Below are 26914 nucleotides of genomic sequence, written 5' to 3'. Positions count from 1 at the left end.
GTCGGAGTGGGAGGCGATCCCGGAGTAACGATGATTCCCAATATAGGTATGATCATTCTCGTTTATTTCAAAATACTGCGCTACTTTTATAAGCCAGCCACACTAACACACGCACCTACGAATCCTCTATTGGTTTACAGTCAGCAAGCACACGAATCTTAATATACGCAGATTGGTCAAAAGCAGGTGTCCATGCGAACGCTTTCCCCGCCTGCATTCCGTTACCTAATCTACTGATAGTTACATTCCTCAGCCTGCTTCCCTATTCTGCTATCGCTTCAGAGACTCTAAAACTACAATTGCTCTTTAGCAACCCTTTGCCTTATACTGTTGTTAACAAATCCTCAGTGCTTGGAATGTTCATAGGATGTCCGTTATTTAATAAAAATCCTTCCACATACCAGCATTCGTGTTTAAAAGGACAGGTATATATGTTGTCTTTTCCTTCAATGTTGTTTACAACAATGTGTAAGGTTGCTGTCATACATTTAGTATGATTTTCAGTTCGGCATCCTATCAAAATGGAGTCTCCTTTGGTTCCCTTTAAGGATGGAATTTGTTGATTTTCATTTTCGTCTTTAATAATCCATTCCTGCCTATGAAAGGTGATGTTATTGTGTAGTTCTATTGCAGATAAATTTAGATTAGATGTAGGTATGTTAAAAAGTATGTATGCATCAACCCACGGCCACCCCGTCGTACACAAATTCCAAATTTTTCATTCACTAATCATAAAATCAAACAACAGTTCTACACCACGATTACCCCAAAAGCAAAATGCGAGTACAGGTTGTGTAAAAGTGAAATTGTACCAACAATCTGGTTCTGGTGTCTTACAGCAAGACTTCTCATTGTTTTTAGGTTTAGAGAAATTGGTGTAGTATATTTTAATTTTAGTGGATTTTCTGTGGGTACATCCATTGATTGCATGGCATCCTATTTTTATTTCTTCCTCTGGTGTGGCTCGTAGTGATAAAATTTGATGAATGTTATTGTTATTGTGAGATATCTTAATTTCTTTCTGGTGTAGTGTCTCCCATCTCCATTCATCTTTTGAATATGCCTCGTTCCCATGTATAACTAAAACAGCAAGGTTCAGGTTTGTCTTGTCTGTTGGTGGGGTTCCCAGACTTCCAGTATAATTTAGTAGTGCATGGTCCCAGGGATCTTGTGTCTGAACTAAAAGGATTATACTTATCTCGACTAAAAGGAAAAATAAAATTGGGTTGGGGAGATGCTGCTGCTGTTGTTGCCATTGGTATAGGTTCATCTTCTCCTGTTAAAAAAAAAAAGAAAGACGACGTTTAGGTGGGGAAGGCTGAACAGGTTACCCCTTTTAGAAAGAAGGAAAAATCCATCTAGTACTGATTCTATGTTTTGCACCACTGCTATCAGTAGCTTCCCAAGCAAGTGGGCCACGGGGTTTAGTTAGAGTCATAGGCACAGTTCCAATTTGTGGTAAATTTACCATAACAGGTTGTCCTGGCTGTAATGTTAGCGGACATTTTCTTTCATCAGTAGGGGGAGTATTAGATTTAGCTTTTACAAAGAATGCTCAGCTCACAGGGCTTCCAGTGGGTCCGTATCGATTGTTTAATTGATGGAGTACTTCGGAAAGTCGTGTATCCCACCGGACTTTGTGTGGCTTAAGGCTCTTTTTTAATAAGCCATGAGCTCGTTCTATCATCCCATTTGATTGGGGGTAGTAAGGGGTGCGGAATACTCATTGAATTTCTTTCTGTTTTGTCCATTCTTGCACTTCCCTATTTGTGAAATGTGTGCCATTATCACTTTGGATAGCATCAGGAGTAGGTAGGCTAGAGAACCAAGAAGATAGTCCTCGTACTGTGTTTCTTCCATCAGCTTTTCGGCATTTAGTTGCCATAAGCAAGCCGGAGACTACTTCTACCCCTGTGAGGATATATCGATATCCTGCAGAAGATTTTAGTGGCCCAATGTAATCAATTTGCCATGTAGACCACAGAGTCTTTCCCTGACTGATATGTAAGGGGGGTGCTTTAGCAGGGTGATTCGTTTGTAATTTTAATCTACATTGAGGACATTCTGTAAGAATAATTTCACAGGTTTTCCTGTCTAGGGGCCAACCCCTACTTTGTGCAGCAAAATAAAGTGCTGCTTTACCTGTATGACCTAATCTTTGATGTAGCCATTCTCCCAATTGATACCACTCAGAATTTAAGGAATTTCCTACTTTTATTTTTCTAATTTTTGCCAATTCATCTACCTTTTGATTCCAATTTGTGGCTGGTTCATTATTTTTGGCATGAGCTTTCACCCATCCCATCTTGAATGGAATGTCTCTGGCTATTTTAAGGAATAGTTGCCAATCTTGAGATCTCCAAACTGGAGATCTATTTACTTCCCAGTTCAGGACTTCCCACTGACAAAGCCACTGCATGGCACCTGCCCACACGGCATAGGAGTCGACATAGATCACTTTTGCTCCGTTTTGTGCTGCTAGAACAACTGCCCTTAATTCTCCTACTTGTGCACTACCTTCACCTTCTTCTATGATTTGTTTGCCAGTGTTGATGTTTAATGCAGCAGCCTTGTATTGCCATTTGCCATCTATTCTTTTTGCTGAGGCATCAGTAAGCCAAATATCTTCTGATGGTGTTTCCTTGGTGAGGGGAGGTGCATTTAAAATAGGTGAGGGTTTAAAAGGTTGTTGTAATGCTAATGGGTCTGCATTTATAGGCATCTGTAATTTAGAGAGTTTAGTGTGTCCTTCAGTTAATCTCATTTCTTCTGCAATTCCTGTCAAATAAGCATACCATTTTCTAATTATAGGCTTTTGTGCAATTCCTTCTGGGGGGGCAGTCCCCTTCAGAACTGCTTCTAGTAAATTAAATGGACCTCTGGTTTGTACAGGTTGTTCCTGGTGTATTTTCTCAGCTTGTTTCACTGCTCGGACTAAAGACAATAGTCCCTTTTCCCACTCGGAATATCTCTGTTCTGTCTCTTTAAATGCAGTCGAACTGAACATCAAAGGTCTTTTTGGTCCATCAGGGCCAGCTTGGAATAAATTACAATAAGTACTGTGTTCAGCAAAACCCCATTCTGCTATAATAGGGTCGTGGGGGTGTACTGGTCCCAATGATTGATATGCTTTTAATTCCTGAATTAGAGTTTTGACTGCCTCTTCGTGTTCTGAATTCCATTCCCATGATTTTCCTTTTCGTAAAAGTGAGTATAGTGGGCGAGCAATGATAGAAAATCCAGGTACGTGTTTTCTCCAATATCCTAAAGTACCCATGAGCTGTTGTAATTCTTTTCTAGATTGGGGCATCTGCAATTGTTCTATTTTACTTAGGGTGTCCAGTGGAATTGTTGCGCTACCTGCAATCCACCAAGTACCTAAAAATTTTACCTCTTTACTTGGTCCCTGACATTTCTCAAAGGGGATTTCAATTTCTGCTTTATGTAACACTTGCCACGCTGCTGTTGCTGCTTCCCCCACCTCTTCAGAGGAATCTCCTCTGATTAGAATATCATCTATATATTGGTACAGTTTCACATTCTGGGGAAGTGAGACTGTTTGTAAAAGCTCAGCAAGCGCAGCACGAGCAATTGTGGGTGAATGTTTATACCCCTGTGGGAGTCTGTTAAAGGTGTATTGTATACCTTCCCAAGTAAAAGCAAATTTCTCTTTATCTTTTTCCTGTAAAGGGACCATAAAGAACATATCCTTTACATCTAATGCTGCCATCCATGGGTGTGCGGCTGATTGTAATGTGGCTGTTAAAGTTGCAATATTAGGTACGGCAGCCATTAGTGGGGCTGTATTGGCATTTAAGCGCCGATAATCAATTGTTAATCGCCACCTCCCGTCTGGTTTTCGCACTGGCCAAACCGGTGAATTATATGGGGAGTGGCTTCTGGAAATAATGTGCCATTTTTCCAAATCTGCTATTACTTCAGAGATTCCAGCTCATGCCACAGCAGAAATCGGATACTGCGGGACGTTAGTGATTTTTGAATCAGGGAGTGCAGGAGCTGCACGGAGTACGCACACTATCATTTCCCGATTTTTATCAGGGTTAGGGTCGACATTTGAACCGAAGGACCACACGCTGCCGTCCGGCAGATGCCAGGTTCGACCTTTCAAAACATCGAAACCTAAAATATTTTCATTGTGATCTTTAACTGCAAAGCGAGTGGATGATATACGCTTCTCACCTGGGAGCCATAAATTAACTTTTGCAGTTTGGCACATAACACTTGCTCCGTTCACCCCAGTGATTTTAACTCTTTGCCGTCCAGGTCATATACCCAGCTTCTCGGCATCTTCCTGTGTTAATATTGAAATTTGTGCTCCTGTATCTATTAAAAAGTTTACTAATTGTTGCCGAGGACCAACTGGAATTAAAATATATTTTTCTTTAATGATGAGTCTAGCCTCATATTCAGAGGAATCTGAGGGGAACAAGGGGTCATCATTTCCCTCATCATACTGTCCCGGTTTCAGCTGGGATAGGGTTAAATTTCTTCCTAGTGTTGTGTTTTGGATTTAGTATGAGGAGAATGTTGATAACACACTGATGTTTTCAGTTGTTGCTAAGTACCCTCCTAGTCCAAGGACAGCTCCCGTGCCTACTGACTGAGCTAGGTACACAAGATGGGAGGGAACATAATCAGGACAGCCAGCCCAGCTGGCTAATGGGGTATTCCATACCATGTGACGTCATGCTCAGTATATGAACGGTAGGCGTGATCCAGGAAGTGCCGATCGCTACTTGGTTATCGGTCAGCGCGGGTGGTGAGCAATTGCATTGTGCATCACTCATTTTGTATATTCTATCATTATTTATTATTATTTTCCCTTTTCTGTTCTATTAAACTGTCTTTATCTCAACCCACGAGTTTTTCTCACTCTTACCCTTCCGATTCTATCCCCGTCCCACAGGGGGGACGGGGGGAGTGAGGGAGCGGCTGCGTGGTATTTGGCTGCCTGCCAGGTTAAACCACGACAGTCCTTTTTTGGCGCCCAACGTGGGGCTCGAAGGGTTGAGATAACGATAGATCTGACCAAAGTGTGTTAAGGCAAAATTGTTATAAGCATTCGTTATATTGATTGGTCACAATGTTGATGTATTGGCTGTCAAAGTTAAGGGGCTGGCTCTCAATGTTCGGTCATGTAATACCTTGCTTGCAGTCTGTGTTCCCTTTTGTGCTGTTTATCATCAGTCGGAACTGGGCCAAGATTATAATTTTGCTGCTGTTTTATGAGGTGATAAAATCATTGGTCATAAGTCTAATCTGGTATCTGTACTCGGCACTGCCGTCATATCTGTACCTCGGGAACCACCTCTTAGAAACTATTAGTAATTGCCCTTTTTTCTCCTCGGAGAATGAATTTAAGGGGGAGGCAGGATGGGACACTTTCTCCCCCATGTTCATCTTCCCTTCCATATTGTCAGAAACTCCTTTTTCTTCTATCCTCTTCATGAAGATGTCCACACTATTCCCTGAGAATTTTGAATATCCTTGGGATGTTCAAACAAGCATGTTCATATTGCTATGTCTCCTGAATGTGGTTCAGGCCTTGTTTAGGGTTAAACAATTATTCAGGAATACTGTCCAGAGATCAACCCTCAGGAACAAGAAAAGAGGGAGGGCAAGCAGCGGTGCCTCATCGGGGCGGGCGGAGCGGCGAGTCTCAGGGGCGGTGGGCAGCGGGAGATCAACCCCGGCAACAGACACGGTAGCTACTCAAAACCCCACGACAGGTACTGCGGCTAATTCAACCACCACTACAACCCCTGTGGCTACTCAAACCCCAGCAACAGTCACCGTAGCTTCTCCAACCCCTGCGACAAGCACTGCAGCCACTCAAGCTCCGGCAACAGGCACTACAGTTACTCCAACCCCCGCGACAGGCACTGCAGCTACCCAAACCCCAGCAACAGGCACTACAGCTGAACCAGAGGACCAACCCTTGCTGGTATCCGTTGCCCCTGTACAGAAGAGGAAATCTTGGAAGCGGAGATCAGGTCGTTTAGAAAGGGATGATGAAAGAGCAGGGCCATCACGAGGAGGGGAGGAGGAAGAGGAAGAACTCATAAACAATATGGAAACCACCCGATCCCTATCCCTGAGTGAGCTGCGAGATATGCGGAAAGATTTCAGCCGTCGTCCAGGCGAGCATATTGTTACCTGGCTGCTCCGATGCTGGGATAATGGGGCCAGTAGCCTGGAATTAGAGGGGAAAGAAGCCAAACAGCTGGGATCCCTTGCTAGGGAAGCGGGTATTGACAAAGCAATTGGAAAAGGGACACAGGCCCTCAGCCTCTGGAGGCGACTGCTGTCAGGCGTGAAGGAAAGGTATCCCTTCAAGGAAGATGTTATATATCGCCTAGGCAAGTGGACCACTATGGAGAGAGGTATCCAGTACCTGAGAGAACTAGGAGTGCTGGAGGTAGTTTATAGTGACCTGGACGATGTCCGAACGCCCAAAGATCCAGATGAAGTCCAGTGCACGTGACCCATGTGGCGGAAATTAGTACGGAGCGCACCAGCATCGTATGCCAGTTCGTTGGCAGTACTGTGCTGGAAAGAGGAAGAAGCACCAACGGTTGATGTTGTGGTTAGCAATCTCCGGGAATACGAAGAAACTGTTTCCTCCTCCCTTGTCTCGGCTGTGGAGAAACTGTCCTGGAAGGTCCAGCAACTCAAAGACGATAGGTCCTATTCTCCACCTGTATGGACCAGTATCTCAGCCATTAGGAGTCCGCGTTCTTCTGCTCAAGAGAGAGGATATAGAAAGTACACACGACGGGGCACCCTGTGGTTTTACCTGCGTGACCACGGAGAGGACATGAGGCAGTGGAATGGAAAACCTACCTTGACCCTAGAGGCACGTGTACGTGAGTTGCAAGGAAAAACAATCACACAAGGGGGTTCCCCCAGGAAAAATGCTGCTCCAGTTGTCAGGAAAAATCTGTCTCACAACAGTCCAGTTTCCAGTGAACAGTTCCCCAGACAGAGTAGAAGGGCTGATCTTACTTTGGATTGTAATGAAGGAATTATTGACTCACGTTTGCAGGAAATGAGAAGCAATATGCCCTGTTCACTGATGGGTCCTGTTGTCTTGTGGGAAAGCATCGGAGGTGGAAGGCTGCTGTATGGAGTCCTATACGCCAAGTTGCAGAAACTGCTGAAGGAGAAGGTGAATCGAGCCAGTATGCAGAGGTGAAAGCCATCCAGATGGCCTTGGACATTGCTGAACGAGAAAAATGGCCAGTACTTTATCTCTATACTGACTCATGGATGGTGGCAAATGCCCTGTGGGGGTGGTTGCAGCAGTGGAAGCAGAACAACTGGCAGCGCAGAGGTAAACCCATCTGGGCCGCCGCATTGTGGCAAGATATTGCTGCCCGAGTAGAGAACCTGGTTGTAAAATTACGTCACGTACCCAAGAGTCGGGCCACTGAAGAACTTCAAAACAACTAGCAGGTGGACCAGACTGCTAAGATTGAAGTGGCTCAGGTGGATCTGGACTGGCAGCATAAGGGTGAATTATTTATAGCCTGGTGGGCCCATGATGCCTCAGGCCATCAAGGAAGAGATGCAACATATAGATGGGCTCGTGATCGAGGGGTGGACTTGACCATGGACGCTATTGCACAGGTTATCCATGAATGTGAAACATGCGCTGCAATCAAACAAGTCAAGCGAGTAAAGCCTCTTTGGTATGGAGGACGATGGTTGAAATATAAATATGGGGAGGCCTGGCAGATTGATTATATCACACTCCCACAAACCTGCCACGGCAAGCGCTATGTGCTCACCATGGTGGAAGCAACCACTGGATGGCTGGAAACATACCCTGTGCCCCATGCCGCTGCCTGGAACACCATCCTGGGCCTTGAAAAGCAAGTCCTGTGGCGACATGGCACCCCAGAAAGAATTGAGTCAGACAACGGGACTCATTTCCGAAACACCCTCATAGACACCTGGGCCAAAGAGCATGGCATTGAGTGGGTATATCACATCCCCTACCACGCACCAGCCTCTGGGAAAATCGAATGATACGACGGACTGCTAAAGACAACACTTAGGGCAATGGGTGGTGGGACATTCAAGCATTGGGACACACATTTAGCAAAGGCCACCTGGTTAGTCAACACCAGGGGATCTGTCACTCGAGCTGGCCCTGCCCAATCCAAACCCTTACATACTGTAGATGGGGATAAAGTCCCTGTCGTGCATATGAGAAATATGCTGGGGAAGACAGTCCGGGTTACTCCTGCCTCTGGCAAGGGAAAACCCATCCATGGGATTGCTTTTGCTCATGGACCTGGGTGCACTTGGTGGGTAATGCGAAAGGATGGGGAAGTCCGGTGTGTACCTCAAGGGGATTTGATTTTGGGTGAAAATAGCCAATGAACTGAATTTTATGACGTCAATTGTTATATGATATTGTATATCATTATTTCTATGGTTGCTATCAATGGTATAGCAGTGAAAATCACCCAGATTAATGAAGAATGAACTAACTCCGATGAAACCGAGGAAAGTGCAACGATGATAGAACTGGACGAGTGCAGCAATACTGAAATGAGAACTGGCTTCAGGATGCAACAGCCCAACACCACACACCATCTCTCTGGCCCTGAAAGACTGTTATGACAGATGGAGCCCAAAGTCATGGACTAAATGAACTCAGTGGACGTTTTAGAGGGATAGTCCATAGACTAAGGGAATGATATCTGTGTGTGCATATATATATATGTATATATAAAAAAAGATAGTGGTGATTAATTGAAATATATCAAAAAATGTGAGATCTAAGCATAACGTAAATGGTATGGAATAAGGGGTGGATACTGTCCTGGTTTCGGCTGGGATAGGGTTAAATTTCTTCCTAGTGATGTGTTTTGGATTTAGTATGAGGAGAATGTTGATAACACACTGATGTTTTCAGTTGTTGCTAAGTACCCTCCTAGTCCAAGGACAGCTCCCATGCCTACTGACTGAGCTAGGTACACGAGATGGGAGGGAACATAATCAGGACAGCCAGCCCAGCTGGCTAATGGGGTATTCCATACCATGTGACGTCATGCTCAGTATATGAACTGTGAGTGACCGGCTGCGTGGTATTTGGCTGCCTGCCACCACCAGAAATATCACCATCCAGTTCCTCAGGGGATACAATTAATTTCCTAATCTGTACAATGTCAGGGGGATTGGGAGCCCGCATAAGCATAATCTCTATCTTTTCTTCCAACTTTTGTGATTTCTCCTTTTCTTCCCTTAACTGTTTTTGCAGTTGCTCGATTTTCAAGGACAGTATTAATTCAGCTTCCTTTCTGCCTTCTATTTCTTCTTTCAGGTCCTGCTCCCTTCTATTGTTATTCTTTCTGTAGTCATAAGCAGCTTCCAAACAGGTGCCTAACATTTTGCAAATAATTCCTTTTCCATTTTTTATATAGCCCCTAGCTACTTTTAGTTGTTTTTCCACAGCTTCCCAATCATGCCAATTATTACAAGCCCATTCTTCTGAGAATTTAAGACTTGGATTTATTCCATGTTTTTGTAAGTAATCAGTGATACTACTTGCCATCCTGCCGACTACGCCAATTTGTCGTGAATGAGTGGTTTAGAGGCCGCTTAAAGAATCACCGTCAAAGAAATTAGCAGAAGGTGATTTTAATAGAGATTTATAAAGGTGCGACCTAACAGAATTCGATGGCAAGGTTCACTCTATTACTTATTACATGGGTGAAACATATAAAGGAAAGTCATCTAAGGGTTTATATTTCAGGGACAGTCTAGGTTTCATTCACAATTTAGCAACACTTAATTATCAACTTATCATTAACAAACTTTAGTAACGCCTAATCATTAACTAATTCAATATTTGCAAAGTGGGTTAGTAAGTCTACTACAATCACAACTTAATTACAGATTATGCTTACTATTAGTTCACGCACACAGAGAAACATATATATATGTAAAAACATATACAGAAGGTATACCTGTTAAAAATTCCCCTCGATTTCAGTGAAGAAATATTCACGTCGAATGTCTAGGCATTCCCTCTCAACAGGCGAAGGGTTGAGCTTCGAAAGGGACTCACCCAGGACCCAGTGGTCCTCCGAATATCGTAGGCCCGAAAGATTGCAAGCTCTGAGAGGCGTCCCACTCAGAGGGAGATGCTGGGTGCAGCCGCTGCGGTCCAGGAGAGCTCAAAGGGCCTCACTTAGGACCACCGTTTATAGGTTCGCAAGATGGTTGGCTTTAGTCATCCGTAAATTTCCATCCTGGCCACAGTCCCAGGTGGTAATTACTAAAGAATTCTCAAGGTTTCGGTGTTGTTCTACTGGACACCTGGGCCAGAGAGTAGGAGTATGTTCCCAGCCTCAGCTATGCAGTTTTTCTGATACAGTCAAGGAGTGCTCAACTGCCATACTCAATACACCAAGGCCAAGGATTCATGGAAATTTCTGAGATCAACAGGCGGCCCAGATCAACAAGTGGCCCAGGGAAGAAAGGAGGGGGTATGAATGCACCACCACAGAGAGCCTTATACTCCTGTGGGTCTGATGTGCCAGGCCATTGAATGCACACTGTCCAGTAAACCCGGTTGTCCTTTTCCTCCACCTGGCTGGAGGCAGGGCCCCTCTAGTCCCGGTCATCATATTCGCTACCCACTTCTTGTAAGTATGAATCAGAAGTCCCTTTATTAAGGTCGGAAGTGGAATCAGCCCTTCTACTCTGTCTGGGGAACTGCTCACTGGAGACTGGAGCAGCTGTTTTTCCTTGCAACTCATGTACCCGTGCCTGTAGGACTGAGGTAGGTTTTCCATGCCACTTCCTCATGTCCTCTCTGTGGTCATGCAGGTAAAACCACAGGGTGCCCCGGGGTGTGTACCCACGATGTCTCCTCTCTTGACCAGAGGGACGCTGACTCCTAATGGCTGAGACACTGGCCCGTGCAGATGGGGAGCAGGACATATCCTCTTTGAGTTGCTGGACCTCCCGAGACAGTTTCTCCACAGCAGAGACGCAGGCCCGTAGGGAGGAAGAGAGACTTTCTTTGTATTGCCGGAGTTGGCCAGCCAATTCATCCACCGTTTGTTCCTCTCCATCTTTCCAGGTCATTATTGCCAATGAGTTTGCATGTGACGCTGGTGCGCTCCGTACAAACTTCCGCCACATGGGTCGGGTGCATTTGACTTCATCTGGGTCTTTGGATAACTGCTCGTTGTTCAGGTCATCAATCACTTCCAGCACGGCCAATTCCCTCAGGTACTGGATACCTCTCTCCATGGTGGTCCACTTGCCTGGGTGACATATAACATCCTCCTCGAAGGGGTACCTTTCCGTCACACCTGACAGCAGTCGCCTCCAGAGGCTGAGGACTTGTGCCCCTTGTCCAATCGCCTTGTCAATGCCCCCTTCCCTAGAAAGGGATCCCAGCTGCTTGGCTTCCCTACCCTCTAATTCCAGGCTACTGGCCCCGTTATCCCAGCATCGGAGCAGCCAGGTGACAATGTGCTCGCCTGGACGACGGCTGAAGTCTTTTCGTATATCTCGCAGCTCACCCAGGGATAGGGATCGGGTGGTCACCATCTCATTTACGGGTTCTGCCTCCTCCTCCTCCTGTTCTCCTGATGGCCCTGGTTCATCTTCATCCCTTACTAGACGAGCTGATTTTCTTGTGCATTTTCTTTTTTGTATAGGGGTGACTGGTACCGGCATGGGTTGGTTCTGTGTCACAGACGGCGGAGTAGCTGCCATGCCTGTCATGGGGGGTGGGGTAGCCACAGGGCCTGTTGCTTTGTCATCAGATGCAGAGACCTTTTCTTCCCCTTGGGGGTTCTGAGTGGTGTTAAACAGGGCTCGGTAGGCACGGACCAGGCCCCAGCACATTGTAGTGATTTGCGTCTCCCTAGAATGGCCAGGGTGACAGCATACTTTTTCCAAATATTCTACTAATTGTTCAGGATTCTGCACTTGCTCAGGGGTGAAGTTCCAAAACACTGGGCGTGCCCACCATCCTAGGCATGCTATCCCACTCACCCTGCCACTCATAACTCTCCAGCCTTGGGGCAGATCTCTGGATGACATTCTTAAATTGCTTACTAAGCTTGGACAAAACCAAAACAATATTCCCAAGGAATACTTATAGATGTATCTTAACTACCCAGGGATGTTCAAGGTACTGACAAGTTATTTTAACAAAGGAGACGACATCATAGAGGAAGGTAGTGAGGGTGCCATTCTCTATTTCCTCCATAAAAAACCTCTCAGAGGAAGAGGTATAATTGCTAATGGTCTCCATGAGGTGGTACCCGAAATACAGTAACGGCTTCATTACAAATCCCAAATACGAAATAACCCCCAATGCCAGCGTTTTAATAACAAATCTCCCAGGCAAAACATCATTAATCACGGCAGAGCAGAGCAGACCGCAAAACACAACTCCAATCTTTAACAGGTGCAGGAAAAACAAGAGCATGGTGCTGATCAGATAAATTAATATGTTAGCAGATATAAATTCCTTAATATGCTCTAGTTAATCTGTTGTTATCTTAACCCTTCGCTGCCCCACATTGGGCGCCAAAAAGGACTGTCGTGGTTTAACCCCAGCCAGCAAATAAACCCCACGCAGCCGCTTGCTCACCGCCAGCCTCCAGTGGGATGGGGGAGAGAATCGGGAGGGCACAAGTAGGAAAACTCCCGGGTTGAGATAAAAACAGTTTAATAAGTGAAATAAAACAAAGTAGAACAGTAATAATAACAAAGAGAACAACAACAAGAACAGAATACACAAAGCAGGCAATGCACAATGCAACTGCTCACCGACCCGTCGGCCGCGTGTCACGAACGGGGGCGAGCCCCCCCACATCCCTGGTTTTTATACTGAGCATGATGTCACATGGTATAGAATACCCCATTGGCCAGCTGGGTCAACCACCCCGGCTGTGCTCCCCCCCGCCCCAGCTTGCCCTGCACTTGGCAGGGCATGGGAGGCCGAAAGGAGAAACCAAAAGTCTCCCCGGTGCAAGCACCACCCAGCAACAACCAAAGCATCAATGGGCCATCAACGCTCCTTTCACACCAAACCCAAAACACAGCACACCCCCCAAGCTACTGGGAAGAAAGTTAACTCTGTCCCAGCTGGAACCAGGACATAATGTACGGACAGCGTGATGTTTAAAAAGCACACAGATGCCATCTTCTGTTATGCTAAATATTGTTTTTTAATCATCAGTTATAACAATAAAATAAAAAGGAAATTAAAATCTATCATATAGTTGCTATAGCACTGTACATTGCAAATCCTAATTAGAAGACGCTTTGATAAATCTTACAGTATCTAGACGCATTACAATGGTATTGAAGTGGTTAAACATTATTAATTTTTTTTTCTTAAGAAAATATTAATTTTGTTTTCAGCTCCTAAGCACACTTATACTTACTGGCAGAGCCAATATTACCTGATATTGGCTTAACGAAACACTAAACAGTGAAATGTTCAAGGAAAGTCTGTTCCAGTCTCATCTTAAAGTTCCTATGGTACTTAAAACACAACATTCTAGTGTAATTGCTGTTTATTTCTCCTAATTAATGTGTTGTGCCATGACATACTTACTGGTTTAAGAGATTGCTTTCTATAGAATATTTATCTCATTGTGGAGGGTTGACTTTGGCCAACTGCCAGATGCCCATCCAGCCGCTCTCTCACTCCTCCTTCTCAACAGGACAGGGGAGAAAATAGGATGAGAAAGCTTGTAGGTCAAGATAAAGACAGGGAGATCCCTTACCAATTACTGTCACAGGCAAAACAGACTCGACTTGGGGAAAATTAATTTAATTTATTGCAAATTAAAATAGGTAGAAACAAAGACAACACCTTCCACTGCACCCCCCCCCCCCCCCCCTTTTTTTTTCCCCAGGCTCAGCTTCATTCCTTCATTCCCAACTCCTCTACATCCTCCCCCCTTCCTGAGTGGCGCAGAGGGGGTGAGGAATGGGGGGTTGTGGTCAGTCCATAACAGTTCTTCTCTGCCAGTCCTTCCTCCTCACACTTTTCCCCTGCTCCAGCATGGGTCGTCTCCATAGGATACAGTCCTTCAGGAAAAACTGCTCCAGTGTGTCCACTGCATGGGCTGCAGTCCTGCAAGAAATGTCCAACTGCTCCAGTGTAGTCTCTTCCATGGGCTGCAGGGGAATCTGCTCCGGAGCCTGGAGTATGTCCTCCCCCTCCTTATACACTGACCTTGGTGTTCACAGGATTGTTTCTTTTTTTTTCCCCCTCCTTCTTCACACTGCCGTGCAGCATTTTGCCCTTTCTTAAACATGTTTTCACAGAGGCACCACCAGCTTTGCTGATGGACTCAGCTTTGGAACCAGCTGTGTCCAGCACAGGGCAGCCCCTGCTCCCTTCTCACAGAGGCCACCCCTGCAGTGCCCCCTCCCAACCTTGCCATGTAGACCCAATACACTCATCACAGAGGCTTCATAAACCTCCCCATTAATTAGTATTTATAAACTACTTTGTGGGCCTTGGTTAGATGATGTTATAGACTTGCAAATTAGTGTTATGACTGTAACGTTTTGAAAGGTTGAGAAATCTAGCTTTTATTACTGTATGTTTTATTGGAAGATACAATGTAGTTCTTCCTATTAAAAAGAAAAATGCATTTTTACCCTACAGTATCTGTTAAATAGCGCTTTATTTTGTGCTTTTCAGCTACAGCCTTATCCAAAGCCCACTGGAGCACCTAAGAGTCTTTGCACTGATTTCAACAGCCTTTGGTTCAGACCCCTGTCACAGTCTAAAGGTTTACCCAGCCTGCGGGTGTGTAGAGATTGCGATTGTGGGTTCGTAGGATTCCATAATACACAAGGACACAGAGGCTTTTATTCTCTAATTTTTTCTACTTTATTACAGATTACCACAAATACCACATAAATCACCACTAGCAAATATATTACCACAAAAAAATCACCACTAACAAGTATACCTATGATTAATAAAGCAAATATATATATATCAAGCTATTACAAATTATTATCAGCAATCAGTAATACAGTATCAATCAATAGTATGGCAGCAATCAATAATAGCAACAATCAATCATATAGCAACAATCAATATTATACCAACAATCAATAGAATCATAGAATCATAGAATGGTTTGTGTTGGAAGGGACCTTTAAAGATAATCTAGTCCACCCCCCTGCCATGGGCAGGGACATCTTTCACTAGATCAGGTTCCTCAAAGCCCCGTCCAACCTGACCTTGAACACTTCCAATGATGGGGCATCCACAACTTCTCTGGGCAACCTGTTCCAGTGTCCTACCACCCTCATTGTAAAAAAACATCTTCCTTATGTCCGATCTAAATCTGCCCTCTTTCAGTTTAAAACTGTTGCCCCTTGTCCTCTCACTATAGGCCCTGGTAAAAACTCTCACCGTCTGTCTTATAAGCCCCCTTTAAGTATTGAAAGGCCACAATAAGGTTTCCCCAGAGCCTTCTCTTCCCCAGGCTGAACCACCCCAACTCTCTCAGCCTTTCTTCATAGGAGAGGTGTTCCAGCCCTCTGATCATTTCTGTGGCATGGATCCCAGAGGGGGACTCAACCATCCCAAAGTTGGGAGGACAAACTGAACCGACCCCAGAAGTGGTCCCAGAGGGGGACCAACAGAATAACAGACTATCTTTAAAGATGATCCACGTCACAGAGTTTGGAGTCAGCCAGGTATCCCTGGTGAGAGGCCAAGATTTCATAGAAAGTTCTTGTGGAGAATTCAACCTGTTTAGGAAAGGAAAAGTACGTGCAGCACGGGACGTTCTCAGAGAGAGAAGCCCCATTTTGGATAATATATAAGTCCTTTTTATATCCTGGAGACATAAGAGGGCATAGGACATCATGACTTCGAGCAGCCAATAGATGCTGTTAATTTTGATTTTTCACCTGTAACAACCAATAGATGTTGATTTCTGTTCTCTTAAACCAATTTTTATTTTTCCAGACTGTTTTCCTGTTCTTGCAGTTAGAACAGCCAATGGCAGTTACCGCTTCTTACTTTCTCAGGATGTTTTCCTCTTTTTTCCAGACTAATTTTCACCTTTTCAGATGATAAGTTGCCGTTACAGTTCCTTGGTTTTGTGCTTATTGATGGTATCTCAGGATGTGTCCTGTTTCTAGATACCCAGCTTCACTTCAAAGATGCCAGCTGCACTTTTTAAGGATGCTTCTGGTTCCCAGGCCTAGTTCCCAGGCTCACAGTTCCTAGGCTGGCAGATATTTTCTTTTGTTCAGTAATTTTCCCCTTCTAACCAGGCTGCCTTTTGAGCTGCTCACATCAACCCATAGTGAACAAAAGTGATTTTTTCAGTCATCATTATTCTCCCATGTTTAGAAATAGTCTTATGTAGTGGAAAGCATTTTCTCTCCCTGAACTCTTGTTGCATTACTGACCTCAACTACTAAGAGAAAATGAAATCCTGGCTGTATGGGAGTCAATGGCAAAATTCCTGTTGCCTTCCATAAGGCCAAGATCCCCCCCACCCCCATTATTATTTAGATACAGTACATGAAAATGAGGGTCATGCTTTGTGTCTTTTACAAAGGAATGGAATGTCCTGTGAAACCAGTTTATTAATTGGTCAAAGATACATGCAAGTAATTTTCTTTTCCTTACCTGAGAATATGAACATTTTCATTCACACAGTACATAGTATATGGTTTTCTTTTCTAAACCCCAAAATAAGTCTTTCACTGTGATCTGTCTTCTGCCTTTTTTTTCTGAAGAATCTATAATGAACGCCCTTTATGGCACATACCTAAACATAAAAGATTTCTTGGTTTCTAAGAGCAACTCAGTGTTAAAGAGTATAACTAGCATTCACAGTATCTTCCAGGTGGATAAAATTAAGCATTCACATCTTATCTTTTCCTACTGAATCCAGCAAGTTTGGGAAGGAAACTTCATTTTTTGACATTCATCCACATGTGGCAAGATACCTATGTAAATTGCCTCTTAAAAGTACATGACAAAAAAGATGTTAGCTAATGTTATGAAATACAGTAAGCATCTGTTTCAGGGCATGAAAAAAATATAAATAAATATGAATCCCATGCACAATGTATCTTACAACATAGATGGGGAAAGTTTTTCACTTTCCAAAAAGAGCTACATATGGTCTTTATAAATTGAATAAGAAATATTTTGAATGTGTCGTGATTTATTTTACATAAATGTGGGAATTAAAAAAAATAAATCTGTACATGGGCCACAAAGCTGAAAAGATAAGTATGCTTATTGCTATTTTGGTTCTAAAAAGTGTTTCTAGGCCCTTGGATTTGTTTTATTTGTACAAAAACTGGATTTACTCCCAGAATTCCACTTTTTAACTAAGGCAGCTTAAAAACTAAACAAAGGCTGAGTCAATTAATTTAAATTGGATTATAAATCAGAAAGACATTACAAAATGTTGATTTAATTACCACTTTTTATTTACCAAATTAACACACTTCAAAAAAAAATTAACAGTCTGGACAATGGCCAGTTTGGTGACTTGGCAGCAGCAGGTCTAAAATAGGAGACGAACCTGGAAGTCAGTCATGACTTTTGCTGTTCTAAATCCCCTATGCATCGCATGTTATGTCTTCACTGCTAACAGCAATCAAGTCTGATAAAGTGGATTAGCCAGACTGACATTTAGGCATTTCAGCAGCAAAGCCCCAGGTCACAGTGTCCTCACAGTTTCTGCACTTACATGTGTGTGCCTGGAAGCAAATTCCATGATCCTTTGAGTTTAAATATCTGTGATCCTTTTTTTATACGGCCAAAATATTTTTTTACTGAGGTGTCGTGGTTTAACCTGGCAGGCAGCCAAACACCACACAGCCACTCGCTCACTACCCCCTCCCCACACAGTGGGACGGGGAGAGAATCGGAAGGGTAAGAGTGAGAAAACTCGTGAATTGAGATAAAGACAGTTTAATAGAACATAAAAGGAAGGGAAAATAATAATAATAATTATGATGATAATGATGATGATGATGATAGAATATACAAAATGAGTGATGCACAATGCAATTGCTCACCACCTACCGAGCAATGCCCAAAAAACAGCGATCGCTACTTCCTGGACCACGCCTCCCATTCATATACTGAGCATGACGTCACATGGTATGGAATACCCCGTTGGCCAGCTGGGCCAGCTGTCCTGGCTATGCTCCCTCCCAGCTTCTTGTGCACCTGGCAGAGCATGGGAAGCTGAAAAGTCCTTGACTACAAGGGTACTTAGCAACAACTAATAACATCAGTGTGTTATCAACATTCTTCTCATACTAAATCCAAAACACAGCACTAGGAAGGAATTTAACTCTATCCCAGCCGAAACCAGGACATGAGGTAAGAAGGCTTCCTTGAGATTTGAATACTCTCCACATCAGTAGTAACCAGGGGCATTATTTTTGTGTCAGTTTAAGAGTTTTTGCCCACAAATAACTTTGGTACATATTTAACTTTGTAGAAACCAGGTATATAAGCTGACCAAAGCTAACACCAATGAGAATCTTTCTTCATAAAATTGGAGGGTATGATGGAGTCTTTGCAGTCTAGCAATGAATGTTCCTTCCACAACATGGCTGATGGAGTTTGGAAGATCAGTGTCATGTAGAGAGTCGTAAGCTGTTGCTCCAAGTCTTGTAGATAAATGTCTGACTTCAGTTTTCCAAACTTCCCATTTAGCATCATTTGTATGAATATAAGTACATTAAAAAAAATGTAGAGCTAGAGCCTGGTATACTTACCAAGTGAAATAATAGTATTCTATTCTATAGCAATCCTGGTGAACACAGAAGGATGACTTGTAGAGTAAGGATAATAATGAAATTATTTTTTAAAAAAGTCTTTACATCTGTAGTGTGCATAGCTTCAATCTATGTGTAATGAAAGGGAACATATATTGCAAATGAAATCTGTACTGTTAGGAAACAGATGTGAAACCATCGTGCAGACATGTCTTTCTCACAGGGAAGGCCTCTTTGCTTTTGTGAAGTGCTGCTTTCCTCTCTGTGTGAACTGTGGTTCATATAGAAAATCTTTGGGTTTATACATTAAAGAAAATGGTTGCAGTCAACATTTTCTAACAGATATCCTGTTAACCAAACTCAGTGAAAGTCATTCTGGTAAATACAGTAGCCTTTAAAAATGGGGGGGTGGGAAGTCCCCTCAATTTAACATACTTCTAGAAGGCAAATTCCAGTGTCGTGTTTATAGTGTTGTTTTAGTAGATATTAAATACAATAAAACATTGCTAATATATATAAAATAAGCAATGTCAGGGCCTCAAGTGCGCTAATAGTTGTAATGGCCCTGACTAGCCTCATCTGCAGTCTCCACCCACACCCTCTACCCATGGGCCTAGGAGCCCTATTTTAGCTCAGACCTTGGCCTTCATTTTCTGTTTTCAGCTGAACTACAGCCATGCATGTGTCTAACCATAGACATTGTTAATCTGGACCCTAACCCACAAACTGGCTTCCTGGTTTGACCTCAGACCTACCTGGTGATCAATGGACTGTGTCTGACCCTGGCTACCCTCACCAGACCTGTCCCTGACCTGCAGATTAACTTCCTGGCTTGACCTTGGACCTGCCTCAATGCCATGAGCTCACCTAAGGATCTGGACTCTTGATTGAACCTGGCTGCTATATCTGAGTCTGTCCTGCTTGCCTCACTTGGGATTGGGCCCTGACTAGTTAAAGTTGCTTTTGAAAATTTAATTTGCTACAAGTCACTAGGAAACTTATCAATCTAATTGGTTGTTTTTTCAGATTAAAATGCCATAGGTGCTAGAATGTAGGTGCATAGTAAAACAAGGAAAATAATTAACGGTCATCTTTACAAATATACAGATGGAAGACTGTATTTATTTGGTTTTTTTGTATTTTTGCAAATTTTTTTATTTTTTAAGTGGAGGAAGTGTTTTACTTCTTTGTTGCTATATAGTCTTTACTACCATGACAGTGTTCTGAGCTGACAAGCTTTGAAAGGTAAAAAGTTGCAGTTAGTATGGTCTTTACACCGGTACAAAACTAGGCTCAAATTTGCCATGATGTACCCACTTAAGGATGACAGTTTGGGAGGTAGTCATAATGCTTTTTTTTCCACAGTAGTGACTGAAGTCAACCCCCAACAGATATGTGGAGACTTTAACATCATCAGAGTGATGCTTGTATGGTGTCAGGTCTTCCTGTTCACTCACAGATTCACATGGAACAGTAGGGGGTAATAGTCAGACAAGTTTCGGCAGCCTATGCACAATATCCTGCATCTGGGCCCACAGAAAGCAGCAAGCCTCTCTAGATGATAGGTCAGGTGGGCATCTCTGTCCCCTACATCAGGGAGTCACCCATTACCATCACTTGCTGCTTCTTCCTGGTGGTCTTGCATAGTTTAGAGTCAGGTGGCCCAGATGCTTTGCTTGCAGGCACATTTGTCTTCTCTTCAATTTAGAGGACAGTGCACTTACAGCCTACTGACTTCCTCCTGTAATTCCTTCACAGCTCTTCAAAGACAATGTTGACTGTACTCTAGAAACTGCACTGCAGACCTAGCTCTTATATAGGCCTGTCCCTAGCACCAGCTAAAAGGGTACTTGACCCTCCCTAATCAGGGCATAGCTGCAGTAAAGGCTCTAAGTACCCTGGGTCAAGGGCAGCCGATTATGCTTGTTAGAAGCTGCTAACAGTAAAATTTACTGTGTTAACATCAAATCGTATTATTCTCTTGATTCATTAGGTACACCTATCAGGAGGAGAATGTATTCTTTGAAGTCCAGGGGGTTTGGGTTTTGTCAGTTCTTACGTTACATCAACTTCATTTCATAGTGAAATGAACTATATCAAATTGGTCATCAGTGCAGCCTCTGTGTCTGCAGTCAACCAATGCCTTCATGTTTTAAAGGAAGGGTAAAACCCCAGGATTCACTGTAATAGATTCTGTTAGTTGTCTTGTCTAGTATGTTTTTCAGGTCATTTTATCAGAAGAAGATAGTCTTACTTTGATGGTTATGCAATATAATATTTGGGGGATGGAGGGGAAGGGAATGAAAAGGTACCTTTGTCTACATCCTGAATATTTACCTGAATGACTTTCTTGTCCTAATTCAGTGATCTTTGAGTTCCTTCTGTCAGAATCATTACATCTTTCACAGTATTTTTAGTTTTGTATAAAATGAGTTACATATAATGTGTTCGTACAGTAATGCCTTCATGTAGAAAGGCAGGGAAATGACTTTTAAAGAACAAAGTTAAGTACTAGTTTAATACTGAAGGAGGGTATTAAAGGGTTGTGAGATAATTTCAAAACAAGTTACTCTGTGGTTTGGGTTTTTTTGGGGGGGATTTATTTGTTTGTTTGGTTTTTAATTTACTATTATTATTTTATTTGTTTTCTTTGATTTCTTTACAGATTCTGGACAATCAGGAAGTCCAAGCCACAGTGATCCTGCCAGGAATCCACCAGGTAAATATGATGATGTGGTTTAAGCCGGCAGGCAGCCAAACACCACACAGCCGCTCGCTCACTCCCCCCGGTGGGATGGGGGAGAGAATCAGAAGGGTAAAAGTGAGAAAACTCGTGGGTTGAGATAAAGACAGTTTAATAGGGAAAGCAAAAGCTGCGCGCGCAAGCAAAGCAAAACAAGGAATTCATTCACTACTTCCCATCGGCAGGCAGGTGTTAAGCCTGTTTTCATCACAAATCTAAAAAATAGCCCCATACAAGCTGCTATGAAGAAAACTTACTCTATCCCAGCCAAATCCAGTACAATCTCAAACCTCCAAATGCTACAATTATTCTTTCACCATGGGTGACATAAAATTGCCCTTCCTTTAAAGTTTGTGACTTGAACTACAAGCTGCATCTTTCCTGTAATATTTTTTTTAATGCATGCCTCGTGAAATGTAAATATGTTCATTTTCTCTAAAAGCTTATCAACTCATAGCTCTGGGGTTTTTGTTTGCTTTCACATGCTGTTAGTAGGGCATATTAATGGTCTTTTTGGGGCAAGGTGATTGAAGTGATTGTTTCCATGAAATCACTGACCTCTCTCAAAAAAAGTAAAAGAGAAAATCAAAACCAGATTTTGCCATTCCACATACTGTGCAAAAACTCTTCTTATTTTTATGGAGTTATTCCTGTAATCAAATGGGCTATGCCAGTAAATCCCATAAAACTTTATGAGTTTTATCAGGATTAGACAAACAAGTGTGTCAGAGGCTTCCTCATACTAGCAGGTTTCTTAATGGGCAAGGAATCTTCTCATTTCAGCTCTCAAAGTGTCTATCTGAAAGAAGTTGGGGCTAACTCAGTTTGCTAAGTGAATCACACTAAGTCTAGCAAAGTAATAATTGTGTAATGCTGGGCTGTTACGTGTAAATAAGTATTTTCTGGATCTATGCAAACATTAGGGAAAACAATCTACATTGTGACTATATAGTGTTTTATTACAGATATGATCAAAAGTATTCTGTAGGTAGGTTGGAATATGCCACACATGTTGGATGGGAATGGCCAAAGGTGGTAAAACAATCAGAGCTGGTTATATAATGTTAAAAAAACAATTTCCATTGCTTCTATAATATAAACAACTTCAATCTTCCTGTATGTATTTTGGATATGTTTTAGACAGATAAAGGCAGAAAAACTCATGATATACAGTGATTTTTTTAAAGTGTTTTCTTTATCATGTAGGCTTATATTGAAGTTTAAAATCACTCTTGAATGCAGACTTTGATACTGTTTCCCTCCAAACTGTGTGGGTTATATGGTAAGGCTTTTAATTCTCTGTTAAATATATGACACAAACAATGTATCGTACCGATTTAAAAAAAACAAACAAACAAAAAAACCCACTGCAAAATCCGCCCCACCTAAGAAGTCACAACAGCAAACTTAAACATACAATAAGCCCACAAAATTTCCTTCAGGATAATTAGGGTTTTGTAAGACTTGGAACCATTCAGCTTTAGAACATTTATTTTTATTTTAAAATATCTGTGTTTGCAAGTGTAAGGAAAAAAGCCAAATGTATCACCTCATTTTGGAGGATCAAATCTGTAGCCTACGGGTTTGAGGAGCTGACTGCAGGGTCTGGACCCTCATTTCATTTCGTGTTTTCTTTCTTTTTCAAGGGCCATTTAACATTTGGGTTAGGGAAGTACAGGTATGTATCTCACTGGTGAGGATAAAATCCTCTGGTTAATCTATTCCCACCAATCCACATTGTCAACTCCATCTGTACTTTCCTTTGGCAATCACCAGAGGAGTAACATTACTGCCAAAGCTAGAACTACAGGGCTGGGAGAAGACAAGCCCTATGGGCTTCCTTTTGGCTCGCCTGCTGGGTTGAGATCAAATACCCCTTTGACATCTTTTCCAAGAATTCCAGCTTCCCAGGAGGTAGAGTGACATAAAGCAGAGAGATTAATGTTTAGTTTCATTATGAAACTACTTGCTTTTAAATTTGATCTCAACATTTTATCTGTCTTTGAAGACATTGTTGCTGATATTATTCCTTTCATCTGTTGCTAAGTGGGAAGAGAAGATTGAAGCTATACTTGCTTCCCTTGAAACCCCTTGTTTGAAAAGGGATGAGAGCTGGACAGATGCATAACTGGATATCATCTGCCTATTTGAGGATGCATGAACTTACAGCCTCTCTGTTTCCTTAAGTGATACTTTGTTCGGATTAAACAGGAAAGAAGCACTGAGGTTAGTGGGACTTGATAAGATAGAGATTTGGGACTGTTCAAGGGAACAAGAGGGAGGTTGCATACCTTAAAGTCTGAGAAGAATGAACGATGTCCTGCTCTTACTTAATAAACTTACTTGGGAAGACAAACGCCATAACTCCGAAAGTCCCCCCTTCCTTCTTCTTCCCTGTCATGGTTTAATCTGGCAGGCAGCCAAATACCACGCAGCCGCTCACTCACTCCCCCCGTCCCCCCAGTGGGACAGGGAGAGAATCGAAAGGGTAGGAGTGAGAAAAACTCGTGGGTTGAGATAAAGACAGTTTAATAGAACAGAAAAGGGAAAATAATAATAATAATAATAATGATAGAATATACAAAATGAGTGATGCACAATGCAATTGCTCACCACCTGCGCTGACCGATAACCAAGTAGCAATCGGTACTTCCTGGACCACGCCTACCATTCATATACTGAGCATGACGTCACATGGTATGGAATACCCCATTAGCCAGCTGGGCTGGCTGTCCTGATTATGTTCCCTCCCATCTTGTGTACCTAGCTCAGTCAGTAGGCATGGGAGCTGTCTTTGGACTAGGAGGGCACTTAGCAACAACTAAAAACATCAGTGTGTTATCAACATTCTCCTCACACTAAATCCAAAACACAGCACTAGGAAGAAATTTAACCCTATCCCAGCCGAAACCAGGACATTCCCCCAGCTTTTTTTGCTGAGCATGATGTCATATGGTATGGAATATGCCTTTGGTCAGTTGGGGTCAGCTGTCCCATCTCTGTCCCCTCCCAACTTCTTGTGCACCCCCAGCCTACTTGCTGGTGGGGTGGGGTGCGAAGCAGAAAAGGCCTTGACTCTGTAAGCACTGCTCAGCAATAATGAAAACATCCCTGTGTTATCAACACTGTTTCCAGCACAAATCCAAAACATAGCCCCATACTAGCTACTATGAAGAAAATTAACTCTATCCCTGCCAAAACCAGCACACCTATCTTGATGATCAGAAACTTACAAATTCCACAGCCCCCCCTCCTTTTTTCTCCAATGATGGCTATGCATCCTGTTTGAATATTGGTTTGGGTGACTTCTGCAGTCTGTTTTTTTAAAACTGTCTTTGCATTTTCATTTGGATGGGCTAGTTGTCTTTTAATAAGCTAGTTTGTAATGGTGTGCTTTCTAAATTGGTGCTGTTTTTTTCACTTCGGATGCACTCATGCTCAATGGTGCGCACAATGATTTCTAGTCAGAAGCATATGCAACCGTGAATTTACTAAATACTGGTTGTGTTCGAAGTTAGAATTCCAAAGTCTTGTGTTGGGTACTAGATAATTGCTGAAATGTTAGAAAACAGTTTCCCTGATATCTTTTAAAAATTTTGACTGTAGCTTGTAAAGCATTTCATGTCCTGTTGGGTGGAAAGTACTGTGTACTCATATTGGTTCCCCTTTTTTGTGTGGTGTTTTTTATTTTCTTCTTTTTTCTTTTTGCTAGGCTGCATGGCAACACATTTGATGGATTACAGTGCTCTGCATTCAATTAAATTGAGCTTTACCATCCTGGAATTGCTACAGCATTCTAGAGGATTGTTTTAGTTAAGATTTATAATATTATTCATATTATCTAGTTAATTTTAAATTTTGACAGGCACCTTCTTAGGTCCTTTCTATGCTAAAATTCAATTTAGTCAAGGGACTTACAACTTGTAACTGGGACAGGGAACACACGTCACTGCAATTTGTAGGAAAAAAATGAACTGTAGCCATACAATAAGGCCAGAGACAATCACATGGTAACAAAAAATCACCTCTATCTATGATGTTTGTAAGTTGGCAAGGGCCTTAATTCAGCTGTTACAACTGACATCGCTATTGAAATCTGCATTGCTTCTTGACTCATGTTGTCTGCTCTTAGTTTCCTTTGGAGAAATTTTGGTTCCATGGTAATATGTTTTTGTTACTCTTTTCAAGATATTGGCTTCCAAAATGCATCCAATAAGAAAGAGTCAGACATTTGCTAGACTTCATAGTGGACATATATATAGGATTGTGAGACTAATTTTGCATCAGAGTAGCCATTGTAATTGAATCTATCTCACTGCTGGGAAATCTATCTACTCATTTAGAATTCCACTTTCAAAAAAATAAAAAAATAAAAAAATAAAAATACAGTGAAGCTAAATATTTCCTACATTGATTAGATCCTTACTCCTACTTTATAAGATAAGATGTTCAAAATCAAGACCATATCCGGGAGGGGGGGGATATTTAATGGTAGCAGGAAGCAATTTCATGTTTTGACACTAGACAGTATACCGCAGAACATAAATGGGCATTCATAAAAGTGCAATTAAATCAGAACACACTAAAAAGGCTGGTTAAAGATTTGTAAAGCCAGATGTAACTGGTAAGCTTTTAAGTAACTTGAGAACAAGGCCCGTAGAGTACATGTTAGTGCAAGTTGAAAATATTTTTCAATAGTTTCAGACTTTTTTCATTTTTAAATCTCAAAATGCTTAAAACAGATAATCATAACTCAGATCTTGGGTGCATAGCCCAGGGATAGGGTGGAAGAAGTATAAGAACTGGAATTTATCTCAGGTTCCTCTTGTTTACAGGCTATTTTAGAATGGCTTGTTCAGAACTGCTGCTCAACTCTTAACCTTTTTGCCTATTATCATTAACATCACAAGTCTGGTCTTTGTAATATTGTTAGGAAAATGTATTTCATAAGAATGACTTTTATGCTAAAAAAACTAAAATGAAAAGGGGCAGGGGGGATATCTAGTGTCAGTTTACACGTTTGGGAAGTGACCAATTCATTATATGAAATTCCACTATGCAGCTTTTGGCGAAGTCTTTCTTTTTATAGGATTCAGATAAAAAAAAAAAAAGATAAAGAAATGCATTTTAGAGAGTGTCATCTCTCAGACAAGATAAGTTTATTAAATGGCAATGCTTTGTGCTTATATTAGATTTAGCAAGGACAGCAATGTGTCATCATGACTATCAAAAGATAAAGTACATTCTTTAAGAACAATGAAGCAGCGTTACAATAAAGTGTTATCAAATGCTTTAGTTTCTATACTGAACAGTTCGGAAACACACAGTTAAGAATGTCAATTTAAATTATCTTGAACATGTTAATGG

At 42.2% G+C, this 26914-nt stretch overlaps 1 protein-coding gene across 1 annotated transcript in view; it reads left to right on the top strand.

Annotated features, from left to right (window-relative positions):
• The window catches only part of LOC142075028 (nuclear factor 1 B-type-like), a 349790-nt gene that overhangs the window by 203003 nt on the left and 119873 nt on the right, over positions 1-26914 (top strand). The window contains exon 3 of the mRNA XM_075136017.1: positions 21470-21523. Within this exon, the coding sequence (XP_074992118.1) occupies positions 21470-21523 (54 nt within the window). The remainder of the gene's footprint in view (positions 1-21469; positions 21524-26914) is intronic.

The sequence above is a fragment of the Calonectris borealis genome, chromosome W (genome assembly GCF_964195595.1).
Source record: "Calonectris borealis chromosome W, bCalBor7.hap1.2, whole genome shotgun sequence".
NCBI classification, from domain to species: domain Eukaryota; kingdom Metazoa; phylum Chordata; class Aves; order Procellariiformes; family Procellariidae; genus Calonectris; species Calonectris borealis.
The sequence above is the reverse complement of the archived record's forward strand: the minus strand, read 5'-3'. Positions and strand labels throughout refer to the sequence as shown.